The sequence below is a fragment of the Talpa europaea genome (assembly GCF_964194135.1).
Source record: "Talpa europaea genome assembly, chromosome: 12".
NCBI lineage: Eukaryota > Metazoa > Chordata > Mammalia > Eulipotyphla > Talpidae > Talpa > Talpa europaea.
In genome coordinates, this window is record NC_140079.1 from 88,984,618 (window position 1) to 88,997,747 (window position 13,130).

The window sequence follows — 13,130 nt, forward strand, 5'->3', positions numbered from 1 at the left end:
TTATCAGTCAGTAAGCATACCAGATAAGGATTTTACTATTGCCCAAGTCCTCAGAAGGTGTTTTCTCCATCCTTCTGAAAAATGATTGACATGGAGGCAATATGGTTGTGTGTCTCTTCACATCTCCCTTAAAGAGTAAGACACTTTAAACCTAGTAAATAGTTAGGTTCTGCTGCACAGAAACCTGAAGCATGGAGAAAACTTTTAAAATCAGTTTCTTGCTTGGTCCTCAAAACATTACTCTTTTTCATCAATACTCAAAGATGTAATGAACAATTTAAGAGCTTTTTCTAACAGGTCTTCTAATGTCAACCACTTCACACATAGCAAAGTTGTCGAAACATCCCTGATTCACAAAATTATGCTGGTGATACAATTTAATTTCTTCCTTTGAACTCAAAGGGGAAATACTATGCAATCTGTTATGAGAGTCTTCTGGAACAATTTTAAAAGATGCACTGTGTTAGTTCATTCTTTGAAGAACATTAAACCACAGACAATGGCAGCCATGTTCCCATTTAGTCTTCCATGTAAACTATAAGGCTGCTTCCAAAGAAAAAGCCTAGTCCAAGAGTTAGTCAACTGGCTCCAGAGCTCGTCAGCTGCATAACCAATAGACAAGTTACTTAACTTTCACCTGTACATAATATTCATACTTTTCTACTTTCATCAGCTGCTAAAAGGATTAAACGTAGGCTTAGACTGCACTGACCACACTGATAATGAAGTCCTACTCCCATATTAGTTTTCCAATGTCCACTGAACATAGACTCAGAACACAGAACTAGACTGCTGCCCTGATCCCTCCTCTGGGTCCCCTAGAGTTCTAAAAATTCAAAAGATTACTCGAAGCACATTAAGAAGCATTTAGGACCCTGTTCCAATGTGTGTTCTGAATCACTGGTGCCCATTCGTTACTAATGATTAAATATTTAGAGTATTTTCCTTGATTAAATGAAGTAAATATTAAGTGCTGAGCTAAGCAGATAGTAAGTGCTCCAATTAGCTATAATGATGTCTCCATATGATTTCACATAAAGCTGACTTAACAGCTCTTGAATATTTTGATCACTCCTTAGATCAATGGATTTAAGCAATGAAATTACATTTTATAGAAAAACAAACAAGCTAAGCTAAAATTGAGTACGAATAATGTCCTAATTGTAGCAGGAACAAAAATGTTTTAAATGTTGATTAAAGTTTCATTTGCATTTTAAATTAATCCAGAAAGAGAATAGTAATAAACTATTGCATCCTTATGTGATTACTAGAAAATAAAAAATTGTCTTTTTCTGTATTCCTGCTTCACCCAGGCTCCTCTCATCACCTTTAGGAGACATAGGGTTTGTTATTCTATGCATACAGCCTGCTTATGAAATCACCTGAAGAAAGTGACGGATGGATGGATGGATGGATGGACAAAAAATATTAAAATAAGACATCAGTGTAAAAAATAAGACATCAGTGTAAAAAAATAACAGTACAAAACACAACCAAGCAAAAACAGACACTTATAAATAAGAGACATCCTGCAGGGGAGGAGGTAGGAGAGGGATCGGAGGGAGGGAGGGAGGAGCACAGGGGACTGAGGTGATGGTGCACGGGTGCACTGATGAAGGAAACTCTATGGGGACTATACCTGAGGGGGTGGGGGGAAGCAAACATTGTTTAAAAATGAACAATGATGTAAAAAAAAAATTTAATTAATTAAAAAGTATTAGCTGTCAAAAATTAATGATGGTTAAATCCTTCTGCAAACAATGTATAATCAATATGCTATAAAAATGAATGCCAGGGCTGAAATCTTGTTTTTAAAAAAAGACCTTTATTCTTAAGTTCTCAAGAATATTCTAGAAAGAACATTAACTCCTCTCCTGCCTTTATAAAGACCACAGGTCTTAAAATTTACCCATCTATTGCTAGACCTCACCATAAATTTCTCAGCACTTCACTCCCCTGCTGTTTCAAGAAGATAATCATCACATATGTATGTATGTATATACATACTTGTATACATAAAAAGACATGTTAAATACTCAAACATTCATGCTCCTTACAGGTTTTCAAAGTTCAAGTCATGAGGTGAGAATAAATTTTCACTATGTCACTCTTTTCACTGTTCCACAATTTTACGAGATGAATCATGAAACCATAGCACCCCAAAATAAACTTCTAATTGTCTTCATATAAGAAAGCTGGTCAGGAACTTCTACTTTACAAAAATCAAACTCTTCTATAAATAATTTTACCACTGAGTGGCAGCAACATTAGTAGGTGTTATTTTAAGTGAAATGGCAATACCCTTAGGAAAAAAAAAAACTGTTCATCAAGGCAGAATTCTATAGGGGGTGCTGTAGCCTAACTGGTTTTGCTCAGTATGAGTGCTAAAGCAAGCTTCTTAACAATACAGAAGGAGCCAGAGCTCTGCAGTCCAATAAAATTAAAAATTCAGTTCCTTGGTCACATTAGGCATATTTCATTTCAAGTATTTAAGAGTCACATGTCACTAAACTTGGGCTTTATACAGAGTCTATAGTATAGAAAGACAAATGATGCTGACAGTATAAACTGCTAGAGAACCACAATTCTGGACTAGGTGGATTCTTCTGACTTTTAAATGTTGGCAACCAATTAAAAATTTAAAGCATAATAATAAAAACACTGTGTAGTAACCAGAGGAGATAGAAAAGACATGGCAATTGAGATGACTTCTAGATAAAGCTTGGATTTCTATCAGCACCAGTGCCCCCTTCTTGTGAACGGGGTGAGGTGCATGTGGGAACTCTGCCTTATTTCCAAATTTCCTGTAAATCAGAAATCACTCCAAAATAAAAAGCTTAGTTAAAAAACAACAACAACAGGGCCTCCCTGGTGGCGCAGCGGTTGAGCGCTGGGCTGCAAAGCTGCCTGCAGCCTCTACAGCGGTGGTTCGATACCCGGCCACCGGCGAGGGTCCCACATGGCGCGCAGACCTCTCCTGCCACCCCCTGCTCCCCTCAGCAGTGTACTCTGTCAGTCTGCCTGCTCCACTCTCCCCTCTGGCTCTGGTGAATTCTTTCACCCTCCTGTGCTTCTGACTGTACCCAGTGCTTGTGTAAATAAATAAATAAATCTTTAAAAACAACAACAACAAAAAAAAAACACATAGCAACAAACTCATCCCCATAAGCCTCTAGTTTTTCATCTCTAATCACTGTAAGCCCAAACAAAAACACCATATAAATTATCATACACGGTATGAAAATAAACATATTTTCATGAGTCAGAATAAGTGTGACTAATTATGAAGAAAGCTGCCATCAAAAGAAGAGGAAAGTAAAATAGCTGGCAAAATGACATATACATCTTGAAATGACTTACATATACTCAGCCTACCAGTCTCAGAATTGTGGAAAATCTAAAAACAAGAAGATTTTAATATGTTCATATTTTACATATGGACATAAAAGGATGATTTACATTTTATAAGGATGTAAACAGCGTCATTCCTAAATTTACACCTCACTTCCATCTCCTACCTCATTACCTTCTCTATTCCTTCTCTTCCCTGTCTGGTACTGCTGCTATTGGTGACACTACTAACAAAAAAATGCTCCTAAAGCATAACTTATGATCATGCCCTCTATGTGCACACACCCTTGCAGGTTCTCCACTCTAAAAACAAATAGTACTCAGTTATCTTGTTAAAGAAACAAATATCCAGGGGCCAATCACAAATCAAAGAGAATATAATCAAGTGCCCCAAATTTAAGATACATCGTAACATCCTAAAAATATCAGAATGGGAGAATTAATAGTTGAAACAATCTACTAGATGAATTTGGAGAGGTTTAGAAACACTGAAAGGCATTACTTACAAGAAGAAACAGAAATAGGAAAGAGGAATGAACATTAAAGAGGTTAAGAAAGCTCTGAAAAGTATAAAAAGAGTGATGGGTGGGTGAGATCATGGGAGGTCAGATTAAGAGGGACTTGAAAGCCAACCTGAGGAATTTGGTCTTGAAGCAGAGCAATAAGGGACAACCGTAATTTCCAACAGAGGAGTAGAGCAAAGAAAGAGTTTCAAGAACATTAATTTGGTCATGGTCCTTTTAAATTAATTTTGCAATGTTCCTTCCCACATCATTCCACATTCCTATGACTTTCTTACACATCAACGTTCAAAGCCACAATATTACCTTCAATTACTCTTATTTCACAGAAGCTTCATTCCTAAATTTACACCTCACTTCCATCTCCTACTTCATTACCTTCTCCATTCCTTCTCTTCCCTGTCTGGTACTGCTGCTATTGGTGACACTACTAACAAAGAAATGCTCCTAAAGCATCATGCCCTCTGTGTGCAAACACCTTTGCAGGTTCTCCACTCCAAAAACAAGCATAAAGTACTCTGCTTCCTGATCTCCAGAGCTATAGTCTATCACTTCCCCCAATGCCTCTGTACTCATTCTCTGAATATTCCCTCTTCTTATCCACCTCTTTTGTCTATAGTGCCTCACTTCTTTTAACTCCACCTTTCAAATCCCTGAGCATCCTTTTCACCCAATACTTGCTATGTACAGCGATGGATAGTTTCAAAACACCCCATGCCACACCTCTGCTTTGGACCTTCATTGGCTCCTGCCTATAAAATTAAAGCCCAAGTTGGCGGGTACACACACAAAGCAATGAGGTCCTTTTCTCTCTCTTCAGAAAAACCCTTCAAGCCTGCCCACTTACCACTGTGTATTTAATGTGCTAGGAATACCACCACTATATATAACATCACATTAATTCTTGTTTATGTGTCTTTAATCATAGTGATCATTCCTCTGCCATTTCATTCTTTCCTTGACTGGCTTTCATCTTTTAGAGGTTGTTCTTAAACCCCTGTGTTGGGCTAATTAGCACTCCTCTGTGCTCCAGGACAACGTGGGCATTTTTACTGTCATCAAGTTCCATTATATATTGTGTTTGGATCCTTGTATTGTCACTCTTTCTTTGGTAAAATAGAAGCTACAACTGTTCTTGTTCACACACACAACTGCACCTAATCAATGTTACCTTAAGTCAAAATTCAAACTTTCAGGCCTAATAAGTTCCGCATCTGAAAGTCCTATACCTTTCAATACCAGATAATCAACTAGGAGGATGAAGAACTCCCGATTTGGGATCTAAAAGAAATCAGGTGCCTGGCTTCCTTACCGCCCTGAAGTGTTTAGCTTGGTATGTGCTGGGGACTGTTCAACTGGCACAATGACCATAAGGTTAGCAAACAACCGCTTTCAGTGATAATACAGAGTGGATATCACAGTCTGTCTACAGAAGGAGTGAGAGGACAACAGTGTAGAGGGTGTAAGGAATAAAGCAAGAAAGAGGGTGAGTGTCCCAGAGGCAGCCTCAGGAAAGACGCCTTTTAGATGGAAGATGAAAAAAAGACAGATGAGCTCAAAGACTTAAAACAAGGGAGGATGTTAGCAACAAACAAGGGCGTATGTATGTCAGGAAGTAGTGTTTATCACAGGAGACAGCTGATGCAGTATATTTTAAAAGTGGTAACATATACCACAATAAACCATAAACCCCAAAGGATGACTCCAATGTGATGTCATTGAAGAACTCTGTCCCCAACCCTTTGTTCCTTTCATGCTCTTCTCTCTCCCATCCTGGAGATGAATAAAAATGCACATCAACAACCTTGCTTTAATGAAAAGGAGAATAAAAAATAGTTTTAAACAACGTACCTTTGATTTTTTGTTCAGTGGCCTAAAATAAAAACAAACAAACAAAAAACAATGTAAATATGAAACTGAAAGAAATGGATTGTCATGACAAAATGTTCATATATTGCTATTAAGACATATATACTTTTATTACAGAAGGAATTTGTCATTTAGATGAACTGCATAGGAAAAGATATGCAAAGAAAGCATTCTTTTCCCACAGATGTGCCTCACTGTCCCTGACACAATGTTTGCTTCTTTAGACACAAAGAGATGTTGTTTTATGAAAGTAAGTAACAGACATTTTATTATTTTTTTTATTTTTTCTGCATTTTTCTCATTTAGTTTTAAAATTATTTTAATGTAACTATTACCTTTATACTTAGTGGATTTAATAATGTACTGTGCATATGTTTAAATGGCTTCAAAAATTACTTCAAATTATAAAAGAGGAATTGAGTTTGGGGGGGGGGAACTGCATGCTAACCACTTTGGCCTAATTAGTCAAATTTAACTAATTGACTCCTAGAGGGCCTAATTTGACTCCTAGAGGGTAAACATAGTAAACTTTCAAGAATTTTTGAGTAGGAAACACTTTAAAACTAATTTTCATTTTTGACACATCTGATAGTGCATTAAAATTCTTATGCTCAGAAGTTAAACTGGCATGAGCCCCGGCTTTCCCCTGCCCTCCAGACTGCTACTGCTACTATCTCTGATACAACTCAGATTAAAAAACTCAAGCTTTTTCAAAAACAAAGAACTGATTAGAGATAGAGGCCATAAGCAAAGTTTTTTGATTAAGACCAATGGTATTGGAATCCTAAAGATAAAAGGATAGGGAGGGGCTTGAGGGAAGATTTGGTCATCCTAAAAATAAAAGATAAAAGGAATGGGAGGGGCTGGAGGGAAGAACCAATAATTAGTAACCGAATGACCAGGAATAATTTCTAAATAAAGATAAACCTTTTTTAAACTGCCATGGGGCATGCTAAATCATTTTGCTTAGTCATACAATTATTGCTATCCAAAATACCATTTTCTGAATTCTATCACTATAGAACCATAAAGTAAACTATATGTCAATCACCCTAATATTGAACCCACACCAAACATTAATCTTTCCTGGAAAGCCAGTCAGTCTAAGAAAAGGAGTGCTTTACTAAGCTCAGAGCACTAGCAAGATGTAAAGTAATGGAGGTGCATCTTTTATTTTACATGAATCAAAAAAAATTTTTAACTGATGGAAAGACAATGGCAAAAGACCCATCACCTAGTTTGAACACTTTACTTCTGGGAGAAATCATTTTTAAAATCTAATGGCAGAAGTCTTATTAAAGAGAAGTCAGTAATATGAATACCTTTGAAGAGCAATATAAGTGTCGTGTCAAACAGTAAGATACCTAATTTTCTGAAATAAACAATTAGCACAAAACTGTACATGTTGAATCTTTTTCTTTAAAATTCTCCTGCTCTTCCCACAGTTTATTTCCAAAGGAAACTAAATCACCATACATAGAAACCATAACCAAATTACTAAACCTAAGGTATAAAATGTTTCTCTTCTAGACCTTGCAACAAAAAGGATATCTACTACACAACTCCTTTGAAAAACAATTCGGTGTTGATTCAGAACAATATTCTGTCACCTACAGAGAATGGCACCAAGGAAACACCCAGAGGTGTGTGTCCATTAGAATGCTGACTATTGCTGTGAAGGAATGTAAGTAATAGAACCCAAGAGCTCCTGATTAGGAGGAGATGGAAATGATAATTTCATTTCTTTAAAATAGGTTTCAGTGGGTTGGTCCGGGGACTGAGTATATTACTCAAATTATTAAAAAGAGAATTTTCCAAGTGGGGTCAGTGAATAGTATTTGTCTGCACTGTTCAAACTGGCAGTCCCTATCCATCCACGTAGCTACTGACCACTAAAACAGTCGAAACTTCTATGTGTAAAATACATACCAGATTTCTATTACTTGGCATTAAAAAAAGTAAAGTTTCTTAATATTTCATAGTCATTACATGTTAAAATGCTGATGTTCTGGACAGTTACATAAAAATTTATCAAAATTAACTTCAAATGTTCCTATTTTTAAATGACCTTGTCACTTAAACCCTCTGGTTCTCAGCTTTCTAATCCCTCAAATGGAGTAAAAACAAAAATTGTATCGCTTGCTTTTCAGGGTTATTATGAGTTCAAGTAAAATATAAAAAGACCTTTTCTAGGAAAACTATACAACACTATTCAAATGTGAGGTATCATTGTGAATTCTCCTGTACACGAGAATTAAATCATTCTGGCAAATCTAGAATCAAAATTATTTCCATTTGGATATATATATATATATATATATCTCCTTAAACAAACCAACCAACCTGAGCAGTGATTTCACAAGCAATTACACAACTGTTTCAACTAGAAGGTAATGAAGGCATCAGACACATGGCAAATACATAGCCTGATGGGTATGCTTTGTTTCTGTCAGGCTCTGCACCACTTCTCCCAATTCCTAGATCCCTACAAACACTCAATGGGTAAGAGATGAGCCTGAAGCCAGACTGCCTAGCTTTGAATTCTGGCTCTACCACTTATGCTGTGAGACCCTGGTTAAACAACTTCTGTAAAAGCTCAGGTTCCTCATTTACAAGACAGGAACAAAAACACCTACCTTGAAGTGTTTGTGAGGTTGTAAGGAATTAACTCACATAAAGAGCTTAGTACAGTGCCTAGCGTATAAAAAGCACAACAGATGTTAGCTGCTGCTGCTACTATCATTAGTCCCACCTGCCCATGCTTCAGTTCAGTCCCTTATCTCACATTTGGAAATGACCTGACTCAAACTTACTTCCAATTGCCAAGTCTTGCTTTTTTCTTTTTTCTAATCATCCATAATGTCTTAACAGTACCAGATATTAGGAACTAACACTAGGAGTAAGAAATTAATGTAGCTCAATTCACTAATTTTAGATGTGATTATCAATGGTTTGAGAGCTTCCCTATGATTATTAAAAGCAGTACACAATCTAGAACCCAGGTCTGCTACATAAAATGGGTACGCACGCAAAAGAAAGTATAGGCTGTACAAGGAGCAAGGCAGTAAGAGAACACTTAATTGCCCTAGATAAGCACAGTGCTCCAGCCTGATTATATTACTACTTAGGTTACTGAGAAACTGTACTACTTACAATGTGGAATATTATACCTAATCTCACAAAAAAAAGATATTTGGGAAACATAACAGTGAATACTGAAATTTCCAAGAGGGGAAATGAAGTTAGAAGTTTTCTACAACCTAAGTCTCATTTAAGCTTGAATTGAGTACATTTAAATTCACAGTCTCTATATAAAAATCCTTTCATTTCTTAACACAGTTAACAAAAATACCCATAACCACTGACTTTAAAATATTCTGAACTTAAAAGATCCCGATTTGTATTGGTGGTTCCCTCCAGCCACTGTGCTTTCTAGGAACTACAATTACATGCTTAAAGCAAAGGTTGCACTAAATTATCCCTGTATAATGAACCTATTTCCCAACCTCCTTTATCCTCTTCACTACATTGCCCTCAACATTCCTTCTAGAAATTTCTTCTAAAATCAACCTGGCGATAAATCCATGGTAATAACCTCCTGCTATCATTGCCCCCCCCCTTTTTTTTTAGTATAGAAACTACATCCCCATGTTAATAGGAAATTGTTTTCTATGCCTGAAATATAATAAAAATCATGTAAATTTTGTATAAAATTTCTTTAATTTAAATATTTACATTTGTCTTTAAAGAGTAGACAAAATATGAAAAGCTATCACAATAAAAATTTTGTACTGAGTGTCTTGTTGTCTAATTGTTTATATAAGAAATTATGTTATCTGGTTTTTCATTTAAAACAGAGAATAACCTGTGGTTTGGATTTAAATTTCTTTGAAAGACCACAGTAGCTAATAGGTTTTCAGATCTATGTTGTCTGTGCTAATGGCATAAAGACCTATTAAATGCTTTATAAAAATTACCATGGAATATTATTTTCAGCTTTAAAAAAAAAGATTTTTTATTTTATTTTAGCATAGAAGACCTGGGGTATAGGCCAGAGCAGGGGAGGGTGGGGGAGGAATGAGAGGACTCACCAGAGACAGAGTGGGGAGCAGAACAGGCAGATCTACTGAAATATACTGCTGAGGGGAGCAGCGGGTGAGACAGGAGAGATGTGCTGTGCCGTATGTGGGTCAGCAACCTGGCCGGGGAATGAACTTGGGCTGCCGTGGTGGTAGCAAGGAGACTTAATCCCTAGGCCAGCAGCGAGGCCCTTTTTCCAGTTTTAAAGTTCACCTTTACATTGTAAAAAATATAATGTTCTATATCAAAAGGATAAAGCCATGGCACCAAGTTTTAGAAGAGCATCAGCAGAGGGAGTTAGAGGGTTTCAATACCTTTCCTAGTTCTGTCACTCTTTATGAAACCATGGTTAGTCACATAACTCATTTTTAAGCTTGGGTTCCTTATATATAAAATGCATGGATTAAGACAGATAAAAACTACAGCCTTTTCAGGAATAATAACACACAGCCCTCTTTTTTTTTTTTTTTTTTTTTGTGGGACCCTCGCCGGCGGCCGGGGAACGAACCGGCGCTGCAGAGGCTGCGGGCAGCCTCACAGCCCAGCGCTCAACCACTGTGCAACCAGGGGAGGACCAGGCCTCTTTTTAAATATATATAGATAACATAAAACAGGGAGGTTATTTTTTTACAGTGAGTTTGTGTTTTAACATTTACATTAATGTACCTTCCTACCTGCTTTATATATTGTCTGTCGTCTAACTAGATACATGTGTTTACCAGCTCCCACAAAAGAAAAGTTCAAGGAAATCACCTTGAAATCCTGTCATTATCTTTTATGTGGGCTATAAATGTGCCAATTTAGGAGTTTTGTTTTGTTTTATTAAAGAGCTATTTGGAAACAGCCTATAGAAATATCGAATGTGCTTTCACTTCACCAATGGACTTCAATTCAGTTATAAGCTGATTACTTGGAACTACAGCAGTGGTCAAGCCTACTAAACTTAACATTGGCGGCACTAAACTTTCCTTTATATTGTGCTCAGTGACTAGATATTACTATGAGTGCTGAAGACCTTGCAAAAGCAAAAATTCCCAGTATCTCTAAGCCTCTGATGATGGTTCTAGTAGGCCATGCTTGGGATGACAGCGACTGGAGCCAGGGATTGAGGGAGGGATGGAACGGGCAAGAGTATGAAAAGCTGTCACTTCAGATTTGAGAATCACACGGAACAAAATTCATCATCACTAACTTGGTGACTGAGATGTGATTACAGAAAATGTAAAGATGAACTTTAACAACTACAATTATTCTTTACAATGATACAAGAATTCTACTCACATCATATACCGTTAAAACAGTATTTAAAAAATCCTCCAGTGACTCTTCCCCTTTCTTAATAAAAAGAGTAAATTCCAAATAAACTTGTTTCATTATATACTGCCGAAGGCCTCTTCTCTAACCATTTCACATACATCCTAGACTTACCAGCAGAATCATAAACTTCTTAGAAGCAAGGATCCTCAGGTACTAAACGCATCACTCAGTACCTTGTCAAATTACTTATTCTATATAAAGTATACCCACTTTCCTCAACAAATCTCTTAAGTTTCCTAGATATTCACACCATGAGTTTCATCACACCATGAAACAAGGGTCTGATAAGCCTTACCCCAACCTTAAACTTGAAGATACACTTTTTTCCATAGCAAATCCTGAGCAAAGAGACTGTTCAGACTGCAAAGAACATCTGTATCATCAGTAAGTCTCTGACAGAGGCCTAAGGAATCATCAATGCCCAAACTCTATATTACAAATCTATTTCAAACACTAAACCAATGACCAATGCATCTCTTCCCACTAACTCCTAAGAGCAACCAAAAGCTTGATGAGCAGGGTCACCTGCCATTTCATATCATCACTCTTAATCTGCCACAGTGCTCGGTATTCTACTCCCTCCCCAGTATTTGCTGATCATACTCTAAATTCATTAAGTCCAGAAATGAGTTATATGTCTTTCCCTTTCTTTGTATTCCCTAATCTAGTTAACTGCTCAAAAGATGTGTAATAATTCCCTCTTTCCCACAGGGGATATAATCCATGCCAAGTGGATGCCTGAAACTGTGGTTACTACTAACCCAATGTATCCGATGTTTTTCCTTATACATGTACACCTATGATAAAGTTTATGAATTAGGCACATAAATTAATAGTAACTAATAATTAAACACGAACAGTTATAACAATCCACTGCAATAAAACTTAAGTGAAAGTAGTCTGTTTCTCTCTCAAAATATCTTATTGCTTGTAGTATTTTTGGACCAGAGTTGACCCCGGGTAACTGAAACTACAAAAAGCAAAAACCTTGTATGCGGGGACTGCTGTACATACTCAATCTAGAACCTAAGAGGAAGATTACTTCTCCCTTCATATCTTTTATATATATTCTGTGGTTTCTTTTTCATAGTTCCTTTACTAATGTCTCAGTCCCTTAGTTTCTATCCCTTCCAATCCAATTCCACAATTTGCCAAGGTAGACATTCTAAAATACAAACTTTTATGTCACTTTACTAAGATATCTTCCGTATTTTCCCCTATGCCCAATGGCCAAAAGCTTGAGAAGCGCCAGCAGCTACCACCAACCATTCAAGTCTCATTCCCTGGCTTCCTCAAAACCCACCAAAACCCATACTGAACACACACTGGCCAGGACATTTAACCCTTACTTTACTCTGTTTATCATTCTTTTCTGTTCTGCTCCTTATTCACTTAGCTAACTTCTATTCCAAGAAAATTTCCCCCTCTCTCTGTCCCATCTCAGGCTGAGTTAAACACTCCTCTCCATGCTTCAACAGTTTCCCACCTATCATGGTTTGTGTCCAGTGTTTTCTCCAGCAAATAAAGTGGAGGTAAGTATGTTATAATTTTTATCCAATTGCTAGCACAGTGACTGGCACAAAAGAGGTGTATTTTATAAACTAAAGTCATAATTTTTCATTAGAATATAGAAATGGAACAATAATTCCACTGGGTCTTTTAGAATATTTTTTAAAGTCCTTGAAACCTGATAAAATAGTTGATAGAGGAGTTGAGTGTCAGCTTAGTTTACTGTCATCAGCCTTTAATATTATTTTGTAAAAATCTTTATAATTATGTACATAGTCTTTTATCTTTGCAACAATTTGTGCTGCTTTGATTAATTTCTGAAAATGTAATGGATAGAGTTCTTTTGCAAGTTATGTCTTAGGCATACTGTAAAATCTTTTTTTTAAAAGATTTATTAATGCATACAAGAACTGGGGTATAAGCCAGAGGTCCCGGTGGTGAGAGGATTCACAAGAGAGAGCAGAACAGGCAGATCTACTGAAA

At 36.7% G+C, this 13,130-nt stretch overlaps 1 protein-coding gene across 2 annotated transcripts in view; it reads right to left on the minus strand.

The window, feature by feature from the left end:
• The window catches only part of TNRC6A (trinucleotide repeat containing adaptor 6A), a gene marked incomplete at both ends in the record, with an annotated part of 143,213 nt that overhangs the window by 54,349 nt on the left and 75,734 nt on the right, over positions 1–13,130 (minus strand). For both annotated transcript variants that reach the window (XM_084251053.1, XM_084251054.1), the window contains one exon: positions 5,724–5,745. In XM_084251053.1, coding sequence (XP_084107179.1) covers positions 5,724–5,745 — 22 coding nt within the window. The remainder of the gene's footprint in view (positions 1–5,723; positions 5,746–13,130) is intronic.